The following is a 25,176-nucleotide window of genomic DNA, read 5'->3' as shown; positions in this document are numbered from 1 at the left end:
ATGTCAACTTTTGCATTGAAATCAACACCACATAGGCTTCTACCCTATTTGAAGTTCACCATCTTCTCCTGAATTTGATCATGTAGCCCGGATAATAAAATGTCTAAAAAACACTGTACCAAAGTTAACCTTAGCTCACGGACCACCACTAAATTCATAAACAAACAAACCTTAGGTCAATTTGTGGTGGCACATTATCCGCAACAGAACAGTTCAATTCTATTTCCAAAGGAGAATAAAGAAAATACACTGATTTAGTTACCTTCAGATCTGTTTGAGGGAATTCAACCACATCAGGATGTTCTACAATGATTGTGTTGGGGTCCTCTCCTTGATATGCGCTCTCAACATCAACAACATCATCCTAAACAAGAGTACAAACATAATTAAGTGAAGGGTGAACATGTTCGTAGCAACACTTTGATATATAGACCTATTGTAATTGATATATAGACCTATTGTAATACATGTGTAAAAGAATTTAAAATCAATAGTCTATACCTAAAGTAAGAGGTGGTCACCTTTGTAAATATAACCCAGGGTTGACATCATCTAATATCACTACTAACCATTACAATCACACTTGACTGTGGTATATGTTATGTGTGGGGACCAATTCCATAGTTGTCTGAAGTCAACTTTACACACACAGTCAGTCAACCGTGTGGGGTACATATTTTAATATTAACAGCAGTTCCATGGTAGTCAACTTCACACACACAGTCAGTCAACCGTGTGGGGTACATATATAATATTAGCTAAAAAAATGGCTTCTACCCTATTTGAAGTTCACAATCTTCTCCAAAATTTGATCATCTAGCCTGGGGAATAAAATATGTCTAAAAAACACTGTACCAAAGTTAACCTTAGCTCACGGACCACCATTAAATTCATAAACAAACAAACCTTACGTCAATTTGTGGTGGCATATTATTCGCAACAGAACAGTTCCATTCTATTTCCAAAGGAGAATAAAGAAAATATACTGATTTAGTCACCTTCAGATCTGTTTGAGGGAATTCAACCACATCAGGATGTGCTACAATGATTGTGTTGGGGTCCTCTCCTTGATATGCGCTCTCAACATCAACAACATCATCCTAAACAAGAGTACAAACATAATTAAGTGAAGGGTGAACATGTTTGTAGCAACACTTTGATATAAAGACCTATTGTAATACATGTGTAAAAGAATTTAAAAGCAACAGTCTATACCTAAAGTAAGAGGTGGTCACCTTTGTAAATATAACCCACAATTGACATCATCTAATATCATTTCTAACTATTACAATCACACTTGACTGTGGTATATGTTATGTGTGGGGACCAATTCCATGGTTGTCTGAAGTCAACTTTACACACACAGTCAGTCAACCGTGTGGGGTACATATTTTAATATTAACAGCAGTTCCATGGTGACAACATCACACACACAGTCAGTCAACCGTGTGGGGTACATATATAACATTAGCTAAAAAATGTAAACTTTTGCATTGAAATAAACATCACATAGGCTTCTACCCTATTTGAAGTTCACCATCTTCTCCTGAATTTGATCATGTAGCCCGGATAATAAAATGTCTAAAAAACACTGTACCAAAGTTAACCTTAGCTCACGGACCACCACTAAATTCATAAACAAACAAACCTTAGGTCAATTTGTGGTGGCACATTATCCGCAACAGAACAGTTCAATTCTATTTCCAAAGGAGAATAAAGAAAATACACTGATTTAGTTACCTTCAGATCTGTTTGAGGGAATTCAACCACATCAGGATGTGCTAAAATGATTGTGTTGGGGTCCTCTCCTTGATATGCGCTCTCAACATCAACAACATCATCCTAAACAAGAGTACAAACATAATTAAGTGAAGGGTGAACATGTTCGTAGCAACACTTTGATATATAGACCTATTGTAATTGATATATAGACCTATTGTAATACATGTGTAAAAGAATTTAAAATCAATAGTCTATACCTAAAGTAAGAGGTGGTCACCTTTGTAAATATAACCCAGGGTTGACATCATCTAATATCACTACTAACCATTACAATCACACTTGACTGTGGTATATGTTATGTGTGGGGACCAATTCCATAGTTGTCTGAAGTCAACTTTACACACACAGTCAGTCAACCGTGTGGGGTACATATTTTAATATTAACAGCAGTTCCATGGTAGTCAACTTCACACACACAGTCAGTCAACCGTGTGGGGTACATATATAATATTAGCTAAAAAAATGGCTTCTACCCTATTTGAAGTTCACAATCTTCTCCAAAATTTGATCATCTAGCCTGGGGAATAAAATATGTCTAAAAAACACTGTACCAAAGTTAACCTTAGCTCACGGACCACCATTAAATTCATAAACAAACAAACCTTAGGTCAATTTGTGGTGGCATATTATTCGCAACAGAACAGTTCCATTCTATTTCCAAAGGAGAATAAAGAAAATACACTGATTTAGTCACCTTCAGATCTGTTTGAGGGAATTCAACCACATCAGGATGTGCTACAATGATTGTGTTGGGGTCCTCTCCTTGATATGCGCTCTCAACATCAACAACATCATCCTAAACAAGAGTACAAACATAATTAAGTGAAGGGTGAACATGTTTGTAGCAACACTTTGATATATAGACCTATTGTAATACATGTGTAAAAGAATTTAAAAGCAACAGTCTATACCTAAAGTAAGAGGTGGTCACCTTTGTAATTATAACCCATGGTTGAGATCATCTAATATCATTTCTAACTATTACAATCACACTTGACTGTGGTATATGTTATGTGTGGGGACCAATTCCATGGTTGTCTGAAGTCAACTTTACACACACAGTCAGTCAACCGTGTGGGGTACATATTTTAATATTAACAGCAGTTCCATGGTGACAACATCACACACACAGTCAGTCAACCGTGTGGGGTACATATATAACATTAGCTAAAAAAATGTAAACTTTTGCATTGAAATAAACATCACATAGGCTTCTACCCTATTTGAAGTTCACCATCTTCTCCTGAATTTGATCATGTAGCCCGGATAATAAAATGTCTAAAAAACACTGTACCAAAGTTAACCTTAGCTCACGGACCACCACTAAATTCATAAACAAACAAACCTTAGGTCAATTTGTGGTGGCACATTATCCGCAACAGAACAGTTCAATTCTATTTCCAAAGGAGAATAAAGAAAATACACTGATTTAGTTACCTTCAGATCTGTTTGAGGGAATTCAACCACATCAGGATGTGCTACAATGATTGTGTTGGGGTCCTCTCCTTGATATGCGCTCTCAACATCAACAACATCATCCTAAACAAGAGTACAAACATAATTAAGTGAAGGGTGAACATGTTTGTAGCAACACTTTGATATATAGACCTATTGTAATACATGTGTAAAAGAATTTAAAAGCAACAGTCTATACCTAAAGTAAGAGGTGGTCACCTTTGTAATTATAACCCATGGTTGGGATCATCTAATATCATTTCTAACTATTACAATCACACTTGACTGTGGTATATGTTATGTGTGGGGACCAATTCCATGGTTGTCTGAAGTCAACTTTACACACACAGTCAGTCAACCGTGTGGGGTACATATATAACATTAGCTAAAAAAATGTAAACTTTTGCATTGAAATCAACATCACATAGGCTTCTACCCTATTTGAAGTTCACCATCTTCTCCTGAATTTGATCATGTAGCCCGGATAATAAAATGTCTAAAAAACACTGTACCAAAGTTAACCTTAGCTCACGGACCACCACTAAATTCATAAACAAACAAACCTTAGGTCAATTTGTGGTGGCACATTATCCGCAACAGAACAGTTCAATTCTATTTCCAAAGGAGAATAAAGAAAATACACTGATTTAGTTACCTTCAGATCTGTTTGAGGGAATTCAACCACATCAGGATGTGCTACAATGATTGTGTTGGGGTCCTCTCCTTGATATGCGCTCTCAACATCAACAACATCATCCTAAACAAGAGTACAAACATAATTAAGTGAAGGGTGAACATGTTTGTAGCAACACTTTGATATATAGACCTATTGTAATACATGTGTAAAAGAATTTAAAAGCAACAGTCTATACCTAAAGTAAGAGGTGGTCACCTTTGTAATTATAACCCATGGTTGGGATCATCTAATATCATTTCTAACTATTACAATCACACTTGACTGTGGTATATGTTATGTGTGGGGACCAATTCCATGGTTGTCTGAAGTCAACTTTACACACACAGTCAGTCAACCGTGTGGGGTACATATATAACATTAGCTAAAAAAATGTAAACTTTTGCATTGAAATCAACATCACATAGGCTTCTACCCTATTTGAAGTTCACCATCTTCTCCTGAATTTGATCATGTAGCCCGGATAATAAAATGTCTAAAAAACACTGTACCAAAGTTAACCTTAGCTCACGGACCACCACTAAATTCATAAACAAACAAACCTTAGGTCAATTTGTGGTGGCACATTATCCGCAACAGAACAGTTCAATTCTATTTCCAAAGGAGAATAAAGAAAATACACTGATTTAGTTACCTTCAGATCTGTTTGAGGGAATTCAACCACATCAGGATGTGCTACAATGATTGTGTTGGGGTCCTCTCCTTGATATGCGCTCTCAACATCAACAACATCATCCTAAACAAGAGTACAAACATAATTAAGTGAAGGGTGAACATGTTTGTAGCAACACTTTGATATATAGACCTATTGTAATACATGTGTAAAAGAATTTAAAAGCAACAGTCTATACCTAAAGTAAGAGGTGGTCACCTTTGTAATTATAACCCATGGTTGGGATCATCTAATATCATTTCTAACTATTACAATCACACTTGACTGTGGTATATGTTATGTGTGGGGACCAATTCCATGGTTGTCTGAAGTCAACTTTACACACACAGTCAGTCAACCGTGTGGGGTACATATATAACATTAGCTAAAAAAATGTAAACTTTTGCATTGAAATCAACATCAAATAGGCTTCTACCCTATTTGAAGTTCACCATCTTCTCCTAAATTTGATCATCTAGCCTGGGGAATAAAATATGTCTAAATAACACTGTACCTAAGATAACCTTAGCTCACTGACCAACACTTAATTCATAAATAAATAAACCTAAGGTCAATTTGTGATGGCACATTATCCGCAACAGAACAGTTCAATTCTATTTCCAAAGGAGAATAAAGAAAATACACTGATTTAGTTACCTTCAGATCGGTTTGAGAGAATTCAACCACAGCAGGATGTTCTACAATGATTGTGTTGGGGTCCTCTCCTTGATATGCGCTCTCAACATCAACATCATCCTCCTAAACAAGAGTACAAACATAATTAAGTTAAGGGTGAACATGTTTGTAGCAACACTTTTATATATAGAGCTATTGTAATACATGTGTAAAAACATTTAAAAGCAATAGTCTATACCTAAAGTAAGAGGTGGTCACCTTTGTAAATATAACCCATGGTTGATATCCTCTAATATAATTTCTAACTATTACAATCACACTTGACCGGGTAAATGTTATGTGTGGGGACCAATTCCATGGTTGTCTGATGTCAACTTCACACACATAGCCAGTCAACCGTGTGGGGTACATATGATAATATTAGGAACAATTCCATGGTTGCCTGAAGTTAATTTCACACACATAGTCAGTCAACCGAGCGGGGTACATATTATTAGCTGGAAATACAAACTTCGAAATCGATATCACTCAGGCTTCTACCCTACTACTCTACCCCAGTATGTGTCATGTGTGCAGTTCAATTCCATGGTTGTCCGTAGTCAACATCACACACAAAACTGGTTAACCTCATATGGTACATAATAACTTTTAACATTAGTGGCACAAACACTTTCACAAATAGACCAATTCCATAATTGTCTGTAGTCAACTTCATGAACACAGCCAGTCAACCTTGTGGGGGTATATATTAGTTGCAAATAAAGACTAACAAAGAGATGAACTTCATTTAAACTCATTGTTTAAACTTGATGTATTTCAACTTCTCAATATGGACACCTAACTTGGGATACATGCTTCTAAATAGCATCATAGCCAACTTTAACTCGCCCATTATTTAGGACAAAATAAACAAAGGTGGATTTGTAATGGTAAATGGCAGGAAATAATTGTGCACACAAAGGCTACTGTGTTCTCAGCTTCTGTTGTGTTGATCTTGCTGTTTTAGTTTACTTTTCTAGCAAGGCTATTGGATGTTTATGTAGATGCTGCATCAAAACTGTAGCTAAACTATTATGTTGCAATCAAACTGTTGTTTACCTGTTGTGCTACGTGTATGTTTACTTGGCTGCAAGACAAGTTTCCCTTAGGGGACAATAAACTGAAACTGAACTGAACAGGGGATGCTCCCAGGGTCCAACAATGTAATGGAGAAACAAAGACTGAAAGGACTGGGGAGGAGGTCGGCCTTGTTAAAATTCTCCAAACCTTTACTATTGTGTATGTCAATTTCATATACACATCCAGTCCACCTCACAGGGTATGTTTTGGTTAGGTCTAAATGAAGGCTTTCACAACCAGAAGAATTTAGCTCAAATTGCTTCTCCATTTGAAGTTCTCCAACTTCAACATTTCAGCTACCTAATTTGGGATTAGTACATTCTTCCACATTGTATGGTATCCAGTGCAAGAACAAATTCACTCATGGTGCATCATGTGGAACAAACAGTCCCATTAGGTTACAAATACTAACAAATCAAAATACAATAATGCAGTTACCTGTAGATCTACTTTGCAGTAGTCAACCGTGGCAGCATGTGCTGCTTCCACACTGCCGGAGTCATCTACTTTGTCTGGGGACTGCAGTGCAAGATCATCACTCTGGAAATTAATATAAATAGTCAATGTCAGAGAAAACATTTCATTATAAGTATTGCTAGTTGCACAATCTGAATTTGAGAATAAGCCTAAAATGTAGGCCTATACTAAAGCAAGAATACATTCTTTGCCTATATTTTAAAGGAACAGGCTCTACCGTTATTAAACATTATTAAAGGGACACCAGGAAACGTTTTCGTGTTAATTACCCATCTTCGTAAATCGGTATATGGTTAAATGACTCATTACAGGGCGAATGAAGACTCTCTCGCCCGCCCCTACTGCCTGTAGGAGGAATATCCTGCTTGCAAGTTCAGTGTATCCTACCCGCCGACCGAAGCAGGATCAATTACATCCTCAGAGGCAGGCTACTAAACGCTAGCGATTGTTGCAAACGTGTGTATAAAAACCCTTGACGGAAGATGCAAAGAAAAGGAAAAGAGCTTCAGACCGAGCGAAGGGGGAGTTTCGTAGAGAAAAAGCATCAGGCTTGCCTGGTGTCCCTTTAAACAACACGCATATGCTGTATTTCAAATAAAGCGCACGCTTGAAACGTCTGTTAAACAACAAATGAATGAATGAGATGGTTGAAACGTGGCTAGGCCCAGGCAGAATTGCCTTAAAGCTACAGACCCATGTCTACACTTGACATGCAAATCTGTTCTGTTTCCAGAGCATGCTTTCTCTGTCTATGATCTGCAAGGTTAGGGCATCCTCGACAAAGAGATTGCTGGTTCGCAGATAATTTGCGACTGGCTGGAAAGCAAGAAATTACTGTGGTTTCTGATTGCGAGTTATGGATTATGAATTTTGTGCTGCCATCACAACCAATTAAACTTTAGAAACTTTTTTCAATGGCTGCGTCAGGTTGTAACAAATGTAGGTCCTAGGCTAGCCTAGACCTACATGCCATTGTGAGGTTAAATTCTTAACAAACTAGAACAAAACAGAAATTCTTTTTAAACTTTTATGGAGTAAACATGTATGACTCCTTTCTGGCCAAATTTTACAGCTTTCATGTTTAACAGCTTTATGTATATCGAGTTTGAACGGAGAGAATAGAAAAGTGTTACGATTGTGCCAGCTCTCCCCTACACTCGCATAGTAAACAAATGGAATGTTGGAACATTGCGCTCCCCAACACAACACTAAAGGTCGGGTTTGCTTCATTTTTTGATGATAAGTTTTGTTTTGAAAATGGAAGGTTAGCCTACTTAACATTACTATAGTTCTCTGAGAATCAATGTCATAAGATGGTTCATTACATTACACATCACGACATTACATACTACGTGCACACATGTGCAGGCCAATAGGGGGATTTGACTTCATCAGACGTCTTAAGCTGACTGCATAACGTGATTATTTCTGAGGTTCTGCTACGTTTTCAACCTGACATTGTGCATTTGTCATGGTTGAAAAGAATCTCTCTCCCGTTATGCAGTCAGTTTAACACCTCTGCAGGTGGGTACATGAAGTCAAATCCCCCAAATTATGCGTGATGGCGGTGAGGAGCTCAGACCCGCAGTAGGCGTCACGTGACCGCAGTATTACGGTAATACGGTTACTGTCACAGCCCTATGTTGAACTTAACAAAATAAAAACAAAGACCTTGGTTCAGATTAAAAATGTCCTATAACATGTATAAGTATAAGTATATACACTTTTTTGATCCTATGAGGGAAATTTGGTCTCTGCATTTTAACCCAATTGGTGAATTAGTGAAACACACTCAGCACACAGTGAACACACAGTGAGGTGAAGCACACACTAATCCCGGCGCAGTGAGCTGCCTGCTACATCGGCGGTGCTCGGGGAGCAGTGAGGGGTTAGGTGCCTTGCTCAAGGGCACTTCAGCCGCGGCCCACTGGTCGGGGCTCGAACCGGCAACCCTCCGGTTACAAGTCCAGAGTGCTAACCAGTGGGCCACGGCTGTACTTGCATGTACTTGCATGGCTATAACTATCAATGACAAAAAGTTTTTCCTTGCAATAGTTAACACTTACCTTTTCTCTCCATGGCCAGTCCATATCACCGTAGTTGTAAGTTATTTCTTCTCCTGGTTGTATTTGCCGTATGGCAAATAAGCACAGGTGAGGTTCACCTTTGACGGTAATTCGCGTCATCCTGCTGTTTGGATTAAGGTGATCATCATTGACTAATCGGCCAAAGGAGTTGTCATCTCTTGCAGCATCAATACTGAAGACAAGACATACATTAGTAATTCATAAACAGGAATAAAATCACATGTGTTAGATTGTTAAAAGAATTAATACATTAGTAAAATTGTACTAATAGTTTGAAAATGTATTTGTATTTGTCTTTTCTATTGCCTGTGTTCTCTTTCCACAGATAGGTCATAAAATAGAAAACACAGATAAAAGACATTGAAAAACTAGATGTCACAGCCTAACAGAGCGTGAAGAATGAATAATCATCAGTGTTAGCTATCCTCTCCCATACATATATCACATGCCTGTGAAAAGGGACCATTGACCTACCAGTACTTTTTCCCATTGACCTTAAATTCAAAAAGATACACTTGAAGTGCAGCATGGTAGATCCTTTTGCGTCTTTGACATTCATCAAATGAAATGATCTCTCCTCTGTATTCAACTAAAAAATCTCCTTTTTCAAAGTAAGTTTGGCTGAACACTCCTCGACCTATTTTGAACAAAAAGAGGTTGGTTTCAATTTTAAAGACTTGGACAGACCACTCACACAGGAAGGGTTACCATTTTCAACTGGCCAATAATCTTTAAGTAGCTGAGCTGTTCAACTTTAAACCTTTTTTATAATATTTCTTAGAAAATGCAATCCATAACACATTTTACATCAAACACAAACAAAAACACACTGTGTTTGGTTCATTGCATACAGATTTCCGTCCAGCCAATGTGGCCTTTGTTAAGATAGAATGTGTTTCTTTGTTAGGAAAGTGTATCTTGTATTATTTTTATTAGTATGGGAGAGCCGGGATGATTGAAACGTGGGGCGAATTAAACATTCCAGTGCTGATGATAGACATTCCAGTGTCTGCACTGTCCACCTTTTGCTTGCATTGTGTTGAGGGGGGAGAGAAACTAGAGGGGTTTGGAATGTAATGTGTGTGAAAAAGAATATCCTTAGAGGACAATAAAGACTCTATAGTACAAAATAATTATCTACAGAATTATCTTAAGATCTGAAGTCTGTAGATAATTCTGTGCAGTGTGCCCAGGTCTTGTATCAAAGTCTAGCATTTAATAGTACCCTACTCAATAGCCTCTTAGTCCATCCAATCTGATCTGTATATTACGCATCACAAATCAGCAAACATAAATTTAATGTTTGACAACTCCTGTTTCTAGTTATTCCACTTACCTTTGACAGAGTTTATATATTTGGCAGTTAGTTCTGGCCTGTCTGCTGACAAGGAGATGTAATGTATTCCTTCTGCAACCGGGTCTCTATGACGTCGCTTGCTGCGACGCATGTTCTCCTAAAGCAATTTACAATTTAGTTTGCTTACATGAGTTCACAAATGTATTAAATGAAGAAAAAGGCTATTTCTAACACCTGCCTAATAGTTAGCTAGACCATAAGATAAGAAGTAATCCTACAGTGTTGTCTAAAGAGACCAAAGGAGGGTTGTGGGTATATCATCCACTTAACAGTGCTGCCAGTTTTTGCCACCATAGCCTATATCAGGGGCGGCTAACCAGTCCAGCATGAAGAGCCAAAAAAATTCCACACAGCTCAAAAGAGCCGCACAACAAAAAAAGATGCCCACACTACAACAGCGACTTAGGCCTACAAAAATAGATCTTCTCTGTTCATTTAAAGTGAGACACTTGGCAGATGCTACAAATTATCGTTATCAGGAATAAGTAGCAAGCAATAAAGAAAGCAATATAGACACACATCACAAATTCCCCCCCACTGAATGACTTATTAGCATGAGAAATGCTCCAATGTAACAACTGATATGCTGCCAATGTGACCGTCAAATGTTCCGTCTAGTGTTCAGTACATTTTTTTAAAAGAAAATACACAAAAAGAAAACGAGTCTGCTTCTCTGACTGACGTCTATATAGCCTACCTTTACCTTGTACTTGCAAAGGTCAGTCAGTGCCTTTGGGAAATGTACAGGTTTGAAGCATATGCATCAGTTACGTCTGGCATACCAAGTCCTAAACTAACGTGTAAAACACGTTTTTACCGGTGTTATTTAGGTTACGTTGACATATTAACCAGAAAGGCTATGCTAGCCTACAAAAAGATGAATCCTCCTTTTCAATGTCCTCTTTCTATTTACGCTTAGCGTCAGGGTTTTCCTGATTGCAACAGTATCATTACACCTATTACAACAAAGTCTGCTTCTTTTTAGGCTAGATTCCTATCCATGACAGTAAAATTATTCTAATTTAAACATTGCAGCCTAACTATTAGCAGTACTATCAACTTATGAAAAGCATTTTCATTTACCAGAAATAATAGGCTATAATCCAAGGAGAAGTGAGAACATCCGTTGAGCAGCCGCGAGGAGGCAAAGAGCCGCATGCGGCTCGCGAGACGCATGTTCGCCACCCCTGGCCTATATCTACCTAGAGTGCCTCAAATCTGAACTGTTGTCAGTTTCGTTTAATAGCACAACTGCATTGTCTTCATTCAGACTCAACACATGATGGACTATAGGCTATACACATACATTTGGTTAGGAAATTATCCATTGCAGGATTACTTACCAAATTGACATCAAACTAGCCAGCTAATTCTCATGTAGGCTATTCAACTCGTCTGTTAAAATACCTGCTCAGGCACATTTGAATCAAGTTGTGGATTGCAGGTTGTGATAACAGTTGGTTGAAATCGAGTGAAATGTTTGTAAATTGTATAAATACATAACCTGTCCGTTTGGGAAACAACAAAAACGTATGGGTAGGTCAAGATACATTTCAAGCTTTTTTCCAACGTGAGCAACAAACACTCCCTACCAAATAGCCTCACATGCACACTTCCCTACACATACACAATAGGCAAATATAAGTGAAAGGTCTGTCGTTTAAGGTGTGAACGACCTGTCGTTAAATGTGTGAAAACCGTAAGAAAAACATACCCGTTGGTTTGGTGTGGAGGTAGCCTCAATGTAATGCCTGGCTTATAGTTAGCTTAATAAGGCTAACGTTACATAGGGAATAATAGGTAGGCTACAGCTAATGCACTATCATGCTATCCTCCTCTGACTATCACGACTTATCACCACTGCAAACTACGATGTTGTCTGTAGTTGCCTCTGATGAAAATGTTTTAATGAAAATACCTTTGACCAACCCCACATTTGACATAGTGGCGAGCTAGCTCAGGTGCTAGCTTCCTGACTGCCACATCGTGTAGCCTAAGCTATTTCTATATTTGAATAATAAATAATACAATTTGTACAATTTACAATCAATGTTTTCAATTCATTATCACTTATGATGACACAATTTTATAATGATGTCTGGACATTATTGCAAAATAGTTCATGAGTAATGAGTCAACTATAAAACCTACCGTCAATTCAAGATGTCTACCCACATGTGGAATCGTCTTCTTCATCCATGAGTAGACTTCCTTCATTGCTCTTGAATGTTGTCCAATGAGGTTGCATGAATGAGTCACGTGACATACAGCCAACATCTAATTGGTTAAAGGTGTGTGAAGCGTGTGTGTGGAACAGGCCCCTGCAGTTCCGATCCTTGCCACTATTGTCACTATGTCGCTTCGCTTAACACACTCTCAAACACACACATAGACGGTTTTTCTGCATTATAGGGCACACTGAGATAATTTAAGGGACACATCAGTACCCCATCCTGACTGAAAATATTTGGTTAGATTTGTGGGGAACGGCAATTTGTACCCCATGAGGATTTTGTACCCCACGGCGTGAGTGGGCTATCAGGTCACGTTCCCCACAATGATAGAAATGAAAACACACACACACACACACTTACACACACACACACACACTTACACACACACACACTTACACACACACACACACACACTTACACACACACACACTTACACACACACACACACACTTACACACACACACACACACTTACACACACACACACACTTACACACTTACACACACACACACACACTTACACACACACACACACTTACACACACACACACTTACACACACACACACACACTTACACACACACACACACTTACACACACACACACACACTTACACACACACACTTACACACACACACACTTACATACACACACACACACACTTACACACACACACACACACTTACACACACACACACACTTACATTCTCTCCACCCCAATCAGCCCCCAACCCCTAAAGAGCCTCCTCCCTCCCCCCACCTGCCCCCCCTACTTTCTGTGTGGAGTGGAGCTGGGGGTTGGTGCAGGAGAGGGGGGGGGGGGGGTGTTACTGAGGGTGAGGCACGTGCCGAGCGTCTGGTGCTGAATCATGCTCCACCCCCCAAAGCTGCTGAAGAAGCACACACAAATGCACACACACAGTTACACACACACACATCTACAAGCTTGCACACACACACTTGCACACACATACACACACACGCACATACATACAAATACGCACACATGCATACACACAAATGCACACACACAGTTACACACACACATCTACAAGCTTGCACGCACACACACATACACACACACACACGCACATACATACACATATGCACACACTCAGAGATACACACACACACTCAGGCACACACAGAATTGCGCTACTGCACCGATACAGACACATACACACAAATTATCGCATTATCACACTTCTGCACTCAGATACACACGCAAACCACACCAATTCATCTCTTGAGAGAAACACACACACGCACACTTTGCCTTCTACCTCACCCATCCCCCTCATCTCTTCACACTCCTCAGCTTCATTTAGCGCCCTTCTCCCTGCGTGCACACACACACACAGACAGCAACACACACAGACACACACACACACACATACACACACACACACAGACATACACACACACACAGACATACACACACAGACATACACACAGACACACACACAGACATACACACACACACACACACAGACAGACAGCAACACACACAGACACACACACACAGACATACACACAGACACACACAGACAGCAACACACACACGCAGACATACACACACACACAGACAGCAACACAGACATACACACACACAAAGACAGCAACACACACAGACACACACACGCAGACATACACACACACACACACACAGACATACACACACACAGACACACACACACGCAGACATACACACACACATACACAGACACACACACACGCAGACATACACACACAGACATACACACATACACAGACATACACACAGACACACACACACAGACATACACACACGCAGACATACACACACAGACATACACACACACACACACACAGACAGACACACACACACACACACAGATATACACACACACACAGACACACACACACGCAGACATACACACACACATACACACACAGACATACACACACACACAGACATACACACAGACAGACATACACACAGACACACACACACACATAGCAACATACAGACACACAAAGACACACACGCACAGACACATATGTGACCAGATGTGGGAAAACCAGCCACATGTCTCCCCAGAGACATTTTGAGTTATTCACAGATTCTGAAAGTGTAGTTTCAAAGCTATCCAATGATGTCTCACTCATGGAGATCTGATATTATTTGAATAAGTTGTGGTCATTTTAATGTATACCCCTCTGAAAACCTTTTACTGAGAAAACTGGCCTAATAGATTTGCAAATTCTCACCTCACCTGAGACAAAGGAAAGACAATTGTGCTCATTTGCATCTCATTGAGATAAGCCCTCCTCTACAAATGTCACACTGTGACATCTGGTATCTGTAGCTCTTCCCCCTACAGGTGTCACTGTGACACCTGGATCTGCTAGCCTGCAGGGCAGAAAGAATTGTAGTGTTGTTAATATTGATGTAGTGTTATTTTCTTTAGGCACTTCACTGGACTTAGAATAATCAGAATTAGAAGGTACTTTATTGAAATGGAAATGCTTTTATTACAAAAGGCCCTGAATAGCATGCATTAATACACAGGATAAGATGTTACAATCCCATAATCCAAGGTATAAACCACATCTAGTTCCCAATAGAAGACCCAATAACACACATACAACAAGCAGGATTGCAAAATGGAATTCAATATGAATCCAATAGAAAAATAAGAATAAAGATCTATACACTAGACAATAAGAATAAAGATACTATGAAAAAGATACTAAATAACAAACAAGGTCCACATAAATGTGCTGAGGCTGTGTGATAAGGCTGACAGGGCAGGGACTGACCCTGTGGTACAGGAGAGTTCAGGTATTATTTGGTAAAGTGCAAAAAAGTAAGGCGAGACAGTGCAGTTTTAAGTCAGTTGACTTTGGAGGCAACACAATAAGTCAGAACTAGAGTTAAGTGAATTTAGTCCAGGCTGTTGGAGGGAGGGAGAGGCTGTGCATAAAGGCTAGCATAGCAAGCAAGAGGCTGTGAAGGAGAGTCCAATTATTTGGTGAGATCACATCCGCATCCTTTTCTGCATATTCTTCTGTGGACTCTTCTGTGCTGTGACCCTTGGCGCTGGGCATGTGATGTCTTTTGCCTCATCAGCATAGAAAGGCCTGATTTTTTCATGCAGATAGGTCTGCCTGTCAACGGGGCAGAACCGCTGAATTGCGCAGTAACTGAAATTCCACAGGTTCTGAATCACAGTGACTTTTTGCAAGCACCACACCTGGTCTCTTGGCATCAAAGCTGTAAGCAAATAACAGGACATTTTACAAATGGCTAACTATTTCTCATAAAAAACCTTCATCAACCAATTATTTGTTATATGAACACAATGTAAAAGTTTCAATATAAATACCTGAAGTGCTGATAACTCTTGATCTTTGGAAGCCTTCTGAAATAGGGACTCAGATGCTTCTGCCAGTCGAAGTTCTTGACAAACACTCTGCCATCCGCCGTTCCAACAAGCTGTGGGATATTGAGGTGACTCTCAGGAGAGCTGTTTTCCACTAGGCCTACCTGATGACAGCAAGAGGCGCAATGTAAAAAAAAGAACAGAAGAAGAAAAAATATCTTAAGTTTAACGTTTCATTGAAGCAGAACAGAGAGCAGCACTGAAGTCATTAATGTTCAAGTAGACTAGTTGCTAAACCATTAGCGTCACATTCAATTTAGGCAATGCTAACAGGCCCCTTTGCACCTTACTCTGGATGTATTCATACAAACTATCCTCCAGTAGGCTAGGTGCTAAATCATTAGCATCAGTCCATTCAAGCAATTCAAGCATTATTCAAATTAATAGCAGATGCTCACATTACTAGCCAAAAACCTCCCATTACAGCTTAGTTTCGATGTGCATCACTTGGGGACTTGGCAACTAGTTCAACTTAATAAACCCGTTTAGAAATCATTTGGATGGTTAAATGACCTGTTCCGGTGAAAATGGTGACTTTCCCCGCTGCGCCTAGCGTCCCCAGGCGGAAAACCACCTTGCAACGTTGAGACTACCGTCCCGGAAAGAGAAGTGAGAAACAAGAAACTCGTTTTTAAATCGTGTTTCTTACCTTGTCAATAACATCCACATAGTTCTGCCAAACTTATGCTAACAGTTCGCTAGCTTGTAAACAAATCCATGTGCTTTATCGTTGTTACCTTTTCACACAGTTTGAAATAGCATAATGTGCAATTTCTCCAGCAGAGGGGGGAAATCCTGCCAAGTTTCCCTTTAAACGACAGTAATGAACAATGTAGCATTAGCTAGCTAGCAAGCAATGTAGCAGGGATTGCAATGTAACAGGGACTACTTACGCTATGAGAAACTGAAAAGTATTCCTGCAGACTTCATTGCCTCTGATGAAATACGTCGTCTGGGGGGACTTTCTTTTCGTCTGCGGCTTTTTGGTGGATGTATTCATCTCCGAAGTAACTACTGTACATCTGTTTGTTTCAAATCGCTACTCAACCCTCAGCTGCCTCCTCCTCCATCCAGCCTTACTGCAGATACCCTCGCCTCATTTTTTACAAACAAAGTGGCAATCAGCAGTCAATTCTCTACATGCCCACTCAACGCATCTGACTCAGATACCGCACTCCTACAACCTCTAGGGACTGCTGGAACATCTTTTTCAGCATTCACGCCTCTCTCCGAGAGTGAAGTGTCCAGACTCCTGACATGCAGCCGTCCTACCACATGCTCGCTGGACCCTATACCTACGAGCCTACTTCAGTCCATCAGCCCGACCATCGCTCCAGCTATCACACATGTGATCAATGCCTCGCTAACCTCCGGCACATTTCCAACAGCGTTCAAAATGGCCCGGGTAACACCGTTACTTAAGAAAGCTTCTCTCAACCCTGCTCAAGTCGAGAACTACCGCCCTGTCTCACTACTGCCTTTCCTATCCAAAGGCATTGAACGAGCAGTCTCCAAACAGGTCTCTGACTTCCTTTCACAGAACAACCTTCTGGATCCAAATCAGTCTGGGTTCAAAAGCGGCCACTCTACCGAAACGGCTCTGCTGTCTGTAACAGAAGCCTTAAAAGAAGCCAGGGCGACCGCTCGGTCATCAGTACTCATTCTGCTTGACTTATCGGCTGCCTTTGACACGGTTAATCACCGTATCCTTCTCTCTATACTCGCTGACATGGGAATCTCCGGTTCTGCTCTCTCCTGGTTTGAATCCTACCTCACAGGACGCTCGTTTAACGTATCATGGCTTGGTCAGCTATCCGCACCTCACCATCTCACCACAGGGGTCCCCCAGGGCTCAGTGCTGGGCCCCCTCCTCTTTGCTATCTACACCACCTCCTTGGGACAGATTATCCGTTCGCACAGCTTCTCATACCACTGCTATGCAGACGACACACAGCTCTATCTGTCCTTTCCACCTGACGACCCCCTGGTTTCAGCACGGATCTCGGATTGCCTTTCCAACATAGAGGCACACCACCTCCAGCTGAACCTCTCAAAGACTGAACTGCTGGTCATCCCAGCTAAACCTACCATACACCACGACATCAACATCAAATTTGACTCCCTGTCTGTTTCACCGACCAGGACTGCAAGAAATCTAGGAGTTGTTCTTGACAACCAACTAAACTTCTCAGGTCATGTTGCCTCAGTCGCCCGGTCATGCCGTTTTGCACTTTACAACATACGGAAAATCAGGACTTACTTGACTCAAGATGCTACCCAACTTCTGGTTCAGGGAATAGTCATCTCACGACTCGACTACTGCAATGCCCTCCTGACAGGTCTCCCAGCCTGCGCAGTGAAACCACTTCAGATGATCCAGAACGCGGCGGCGCGCCTGGTCTACAACCAACCCAAAAGGGCACATGTTACCCCGCTGCTTATCCAGCTACACTGGCTACCTATGGCGGCCCGCATCAAATTCAAGTCTCTAACGCTTGCCTACAAAGTAGTCTCCGGCTCTGCTCCCACCTACTTGAATGCCCTCATACAGACTTACACTACCTCCAGACCGCTGCGCTCCTCTGATGAACGACGTCTAGCTCTACCACCGGTACGCTCAAGCCAATCCAAACTTTTCTCATCTGTTGTTCCTCGTTGGTGGAACACACTGCCAGTTCCTACAAGGGCAGGGACATCCTTTTCCACTTTCAAAAAACTCCTGAAGACCCAGCTCTTTAGAGAACATCTACTCTCATAGCAACACTTACAACAAGTCTTACTGATCCTAGCACTCACCAGCCGTTTTAAACTGACAAGTAACTGTTAAAAACAGCACTCACCGACGCACTTATTCTTACTGTATTCTAATGTTTTTTTTAAACTGTCCTAAAATTGTGAGAATTGTTCTAAAACTTACTGTTTACCATGTTGTTAGTCGCTTTGGTTAAAAAGCGTCAGCCAAATGTAATGTAATGTAATATTTGCCTCAAGATGGCCAATGATTTGCATGTCCTGCCACTCTCTTTCGGCAGCTATAGAATCACTCCGTATTTTGTACATAAGCTCTGGAGAAAGTTTGTCGCTACACGAATGTCTGCCATGGACGCTGTATATTAAGTAGCCATGTGTATCACTTGTAGCCATGAGGTTACTTCTAGCATACAGCTGATTGGCCGACAGAACAAAAGAGCACTAATGGTCACGCCGAATTCAAATGCTGGTTTACTTACTGAAACTTAACCATTTTTAAAGACAAAATATACACTTTTAAAGCAACCAATGCTGTTATCTGAAACATGGAATTGCTTCTTTAGGACTTCAACCTGCACATTTCTGCAAAAAAACAAAAATAACTAATTTTGAAAAAATAAACTTCTAAGTCATTTTTCGCGACTTGCGTCTCTGCGACTTGCGCCTGGTTTTCCCACGCCTGGTCACATATATACACACACAGACACACACACACACACAGCAACACAAAGACACACACGCACAGACACATACACACTAGAGGGTGACAATGTTTCGGGACTCCCACGGGTCACAGTATTCCCGCGGGAGTCCTGCGGTACGGGAGTCAATTTCACTGTTGGTAACGTGATGGGGACGGGACGGGCAGAAATCAACGGGAGCGGACGGGAGGGGAACGGAGGAGATGAAATTACAACATGCGGTGAGTGCACCCAAAGATTGCAGGGCATTTCTAGAAAAGAGAAACACTTCCAACTCACAATACTGTAGCGATCTCACCCTCAGACAAGATTCAGCTTTGGCCAGGACGGCCATTTATTGGAACAGGAAGACTCAGACACAATCAGACATACGGATAACTTCATAGGGCAACACAGGGGTAGTCTCAGCCGCACATGTAACACACAATAAGGGTTTACCACACACATCAACACGAGGATAAACACATGAGGTACAACCAAAGAGACTAACACGCTAACAAATACACAACATGGTAAACGTAACTACAACTATTATAACCGACATTACACATTCTAGCATTCACTCGCACTGCATTCTGGGAGACACTCATTCAACGTTAGACATGTACATCCACCGACGCTACAATACGTTTGTTGATTGGCTACTGCTAGCCACAGAGTAGCCTATCAGAGCAATACAAAGCAGGTGCCCTGTTCACAAGCCAATCAATCACCGTCGGCGACTACACCGAAAACTGAAGGTGTTTTCTATTGCCATATCAACGTCAGCTAATCGCTAACGTTATCTGAGATGCTAGTTTTTGTAACGGCAGGAATAAACACACATGGTAACAAAATCAATCGAAACATGTGTAGCTTTACTCAACACATTATCACTGATGATACAGTGTAATTGTCAAGTTGTATGGCTCACTGTGTTCAAAGTCTATCTTAATAACCCTCTTCACCTCGACCATGTGGTGGTTGCTAGCTAACTAACTTTTTAGCTTAATTTACCTTCATTTAACAGCTTCAGAGTCATTGGAATGGTTATATGACTTTTTTCGGGTTGAATGGTGGCCATCTCGCTTCCCCCTAGCGCCTGTGAGCGGAAAAACCACCCTTGCAACTTTGGGGCGGATGGCCGACGGCCTCAGTGTCAGGAAGTATAACGAGTGCAACGAATTGCTTTACTGCATTTAAATACACATACACGCCAGGCACCGGCTAGAAAAAGGTAGCAATGGAGTTTCTCAGACATTCGTCATGACAGAGCAAGCGAAAAAGAAGCAAAAACCGAGAAAACAGTAAGGAAATTGCCAATACTGCATAGTTTACCTTTAATAAAATCACCTAAGCCTGCAGGTAGAATGCATGTATATACCTGCAGGCTTATAGTCAGGGGGCCTATGTGGTTTCTGTGGGATTGAAATGTTAATTTTTGGAGAGTGGTTGGACTGTCTTTAGAGGTCATTGAACATGGAGAAAAATTATGTCTCCATTTTTTTTTTACCTGTTTTAACCCTATTTTTATGAAATTGTATATTTCACTACAATTAACACCATAAATATTGCCTAAATCACTGGCTATGTTGAATAAAGTTCACAAAACAGTTATTTTATTATTTCCAACAGTATGATTGTACGTCAGTATTATGATTGTATGTCAAACAATTAGAGATAAGATCAATAACCAATCAGTTTCATCAAATACACATACTCCATTGCTGAAAGATAGCAAAATCACTGAATCACAGATTACATTACATTACATTACATTTGGCTGACGCTTTTTTAGCCAAAGCGACTAACAACATGGTAAACAGTTTAAGTTTTAGAGCAATTCTCAACAATTTTAGGACAATTTAAAAACATTAGAGTACAGTAAGAATAAGTGCATCAGTGAGTGCGGTTTTTAACAGTTACTTGTCAGTTTAAGACGGCTGGTGAGTGCTAGGATCAGTGAGACTTGTTGTAAGTGTTGCTATGAGAGGAGGTGTTCTCTAAAGAGCTGGGTCTTCAGGAGTTTTTTGAAAATGGAGAAGGATGTCCCTGCCCTTGTAGGAACTGGCAGTGTGTTCCACCAACGAGGAACAACAGATGAGAAAAGTTTGGATTGGCTTGAGCGCACCGGTGGTAGAGCTAGACGTTGTTCGTCTGAGGAGCGCAGCGGTCTGGAGGTAGTGTATGTCTGTATGAGGGCATTCAAGTAGGTGGGAGCAGAACCGGAGACTACTTTGTAGGCAAGCGTTAGAGCCTTGAATTTGATGCGGGCCGCCATAGGTAGCCAGTGTAGCTGGATGAGCAGCGGGGTAACATGCCATTTTAGGTTGGTTGTAGACCAGGCGCGCCGCTGCGTTCTGGATCATCTGAAGTGGTTTCACTGCGCAGGCTGGGAGACCTGTCAGGAGGGCATTGCAGTAGTCGAGTCGTGAGATGACTATTGCCTGAACCAGAAGTTGGGTAGCATCTTGAGTCAAGTAAGTCCTGATTTTCCGTATGTTGTAGAGTGCGAAACGGCATGACCGGGCGACTGAGGCAACATGATCTGAGAAGTTTAGTTGGTTGTCGAGAACAACTCCTAGATTTCTTGCAGTCCTGGTAGGTGAAACAGACAGGGAGTCAAATTTGATGTTGATGTCGTAGTGTATGGTAGGTTTAGCTGGGAGGACCAGCAGTTCAGTCTTTGAGAGGTTCAGCTGGAGGTGGTGTGCCTTCATCCATGTAGCTATGTCTGAGAGGCAATCCGAGATCCGTGCTGAAACCAAGGGGTCATCAGGTGGAAAGGACAGATAGAGCTGTGTGTCGTTTGCATAGCAGTGGTATGAGAAGCCATGCGAACGGATAATCTGTCCCAAGGAGGTGGTGTAGATAGCAAAGAGAAGGGGGCCCAGCACTGAGCCCTGGGTGACCCCTGTGGTGAGATGGTGAGGTGATGAGACCTCAAACAACATTTAATTAATTTCTCACCATATCTCACCTCCACAATGTCCTCATCAGAATATACAACTAGTCTACTAAACCCTATTTGTACTCACCTTCTTAAGACTGGTCTCCCCTTCCTGGATAATGTTTTGCTCTAGATTATAAATAATTCTGTCAGGGCATGTACCGCAGTCGTTTAAGACATCTGTTATTAAGCTCTCCCTCAAAAAACCTAGCCTTGTATCTATACTGGTCCTCCTAGACCTCAGCGCTGCCTTTGACAGCATAGACTATGACATACTACTTAGGCTTGAAAATTTGATAGGCATCAAAGACTCAGCACTCGCTTGGTTTAGATCATACCTTCCTAACCGTCAACAATTTGTACAGGTCCATAATAAACCACCTACCCAGATTATGGTAAAATATGGAAAGAGGTGGAAAAAGTACGAAAACATTGTACTCAAGTAAAAGTACCAATACCTTGATGAAATATTATTCAAGTACAAGTTAAAATACTGATCTGAAAATGTACTCAAGTAAAAGTAAAAAGTAGTTCACTTTTTTTTGGGGGGGGGGGAGTACCAGAACAACCAGTTTTACCAGAGACTTTCTAATGAGGAGATACAGCACTCAAAAAATCCTCCATAGTAATGAATGGGGTTAGTTTGTCTACACATATCACAACCCTTCCGCAGCAAAACGTCGACATGTGAATACATTGAGCCAATCATGTGGTGTGCTGTGAAGACATCGTGCCAATCATCTGTTGTGATCTCGCCGCTGCAGCTAGATTGGTGTCGTGAAGCCTTACACACACGCATTTCTGCCAAAATAGATGCACAATAAGTGCCCAAAAAGCGTTGCAATATGGCCGCCAAGTGGAGGTACTTGCCTAAAAGGACTTTGGTCCTAGCTCGAGTTGCTGCAGCCAACAGCTAAGGCAGCCATGTTCATGCTCCCAGTGTGTAGCGCTGTAGCTGCAGCAACTCGAGCTAGGTAAAACCGATTGTTTCAGTTTTGTTCATACCGACACGTTGAGAAATGCAGATCTATGTGAAAAATCTTTCTCCTTTAAGTTTGAGCAGTAGTTGATTTTCAAAGTTAGTTGCACTTATCCTTGGGTCGCTTTGCAGTGAACAGTAATCCAGCACAACTGAAAAGCCCCTCACAGGCAGCTGAGGCAGGCAGGCCAATGTTGAGGAGAGGGCCCTTGAAAAGTGGAATACGGGGGGCACAACATTTTCACCAGGCATTAGTAATAACTCAGGTAATCCACACATAAAAAATCCAAACAACTCCATGAATAGAGTCATGTGTAATGAAGTGGAATAACACAGGGAAAAAGTATTGAACACGCTAAGAAAAAGCACTAAGGAAAGGGAAGGAACGAGCTGGAATCTGTAAGTAGTTAGAGAGTAGTTATCCTTTCTATGTGCAAATTAATATAAGCTTGGTTAGTAGACTACATATTGATGGGCTATAAAAATGTTTTTCATTACCAAGGTGTCACACAAGAAACATTTCATGATGGATAAAAAACTCCCAAGACCTTTGCAACCTTATTGTTGCAAAACATATCAATGAAACTGGTTACAGATGCATTTCAAAACGTCAGAATCTTCCAGTAAGCAGCATGGGAGCCATTATCTGCAAGTGGAAGAAACATCACTGTATCATCAACCGGCCATGCACAGGATCTCCTCGCAATATTTCTGACCAGGGAGTCAGAAGGATAGTCAATTCCAAGAGCCAAGGACCACTCGGAGAAAGCTCCAGAAAGACTCGAAGGCAGCCAATTCAATTAAACAGTTCTGGAAGTAACTAAAGATCAGGATTCACAAGAGGGACCCCTGAAATCTGTTTAGAACAATGGGCCAAAATCACCTGATACTGCGACTAATACGTTTTGTCATAGCCTACAGGAAATGTCTTGAAGCTGTCTTTACAAACAAAGGCTTTTCCACAAAGTATTGAAGAAATTTCAGTAGGCACGTTCAATCCTTTTTTCTTGTGTCATTCCACTTTAATACACATAACTCTTATGCTTGGATTTTTTATATGTGTGTTAATATAATGTGTGGTGAAAATTTCGAATAGACTCACTGGAAGTTTAGGCTAATTACTGAAAAAAAAATAAAGCGTTCAATACTTATTTCCACCATATATTTATTTTACCTGAATATTTTAACTTCCAAATTAAATGTCAAAATGAATGTCAGACGAAATTTAAAGTTTGACAGACTGGATTTTGTATACAAAACACAGGTCACTCTCACTCTCCCTTGCTAAAGAGCTAAATGGTTTAGTCCGCCTGCACGATTCATGAGGTAGGCTAGTCTATCTTTTGTTTATTTAGTTGAGCATCGCTAGTAGTGGACCGCTAATTGTTGTGCTGCTGGTGCAATGTCTTTCTCCAAGAAAGCCAAGTCAGGTTACTAAAAACAAAGGCCAAAACAGGAAAGAGAGACATCAAAATAAGGGGAAACAACTGCTAATAAACTTCTTTCCAAAGAAAGGAGAGCACAAACGTCAAAACACGAAATCCCATGGTGTTTGCTTAAATATCTCCGCAATCATTAGTGCTAAAACGAACTGAGACAACCCATTGAAATAGCGGAAAATACACTTTCATAGGTTATAGGCTACACATGTAATCTGATGTTGCCAGCAGCCAGACCAATGGATACCTTGTCTTAGCTGAATTACTGAAGCTAAGCAGGTGTGGGCCTGGTTAGTACTTGGATGGGAGACTTCCTTGGAAAACTAGGTTGCTGCTGGAAGTGGTGTTGGTGGGTGGCCAGTAGGTGGCACTCTTCCCTCTGTCCAAAAAATATCGATCCCAGTGCCGTGACGGGGACACTGCACCGTAGGAGATGCCGTCCTTCGGATGAGACGTTCAAC

The 25,176-nt window shown here is 40.9% G+C and overlaps 1 protein-coding gene across 15 annotated transcripts in view; it reads right to left on the bottom strand.

Moving 5' to 3' along the window:
- The window catches only part of LOC121713822, a 32,256-nt gene extending 19,470 nt beyond the window's left edge, over window positions 1-12,786 (bottom strand). For 10 of the 15 annotated variants that reach the window (XR_006032952.1, XR_006032951.1, XR_006032953.1 and 7 more), the window contains exons 1-13: window positions 12,411-12,786; window positions 10,239-10,356; window positions 9,377-9,539; window positions 8,882-9,074; window positions 6,777-6,878; window positions 5,241-5,342; window positions 4,566-4,667; window positions 3,893-3,994; window positions 3,220-3,321; window positions 2,477-2,578; window positions 1,741-1,842; window positions 999-1,100; window positions 263-364 (exon numbers count right to left, since the gene is read on the bottom strand). Coding sequence is in view for 11 of the 15 variants with exons in the window: in XM_042098795.1 (XP_041954729.1) it covers window positions 263-364; window positions 999-1,100; window positions 1,741-1,842; window positions 2,477-2,578; window positions 3,220-3,321; window positions 3,893-3,994; window positions 4,566-4,667; window positions 5,241-5,342; window positions 6,777-6,878; window positions 8,882-9,074; window positions 9,377-9,539; window positions 10,239-10,356; window positions 12,411-12,536 (1,518 nt within the window). In the remaining 4 variants the exon portion in view is untranslated. Of the gene's footprint in view, window positions 1-262; window positions 365-998; window positions 1,101-1,740; window positions 1,843-2,476; window positions 2,579-3,219; window positions 3,322-3,892; window positions 3,995-4,565; window positions 4,668-5,240; window positions 5,343-6,776; window positions 6,879-8,881; window positions 9,075-9,376; window positions 9,540-10,238; window positions 10,357-11,342; window positions 12,274-12,410 lie in introns of those variants that run through there. The other 5 variants (XM_042098787.1, XM_042098792.1, XM_042098791.1 and 2 more) reach the window with 5 other exon arrangements.
- Between the last annotated feature and the right edge of the window lie 12,390 nt (window positions 12,787-25,176).

The sequence above is a fragment of the Alosa sapidissima genome, chromosome 7 (assembly GCF_018492685.1).
Source record: "Alosa sapidissima isolate fAloSap1 chromosome 7, fAloSap1.pri, whole genome shotgun sequence".
NCBI classification, from domain to species: Eukaryota; Metazoa; Chordata; class Actinopteri; order Clupeiformes; family Clupeidae; genus Alosa; species Alosa sapidissima.
This window is presented reverse-complemented; position numbering and strand designations above follow the sequence as displayed.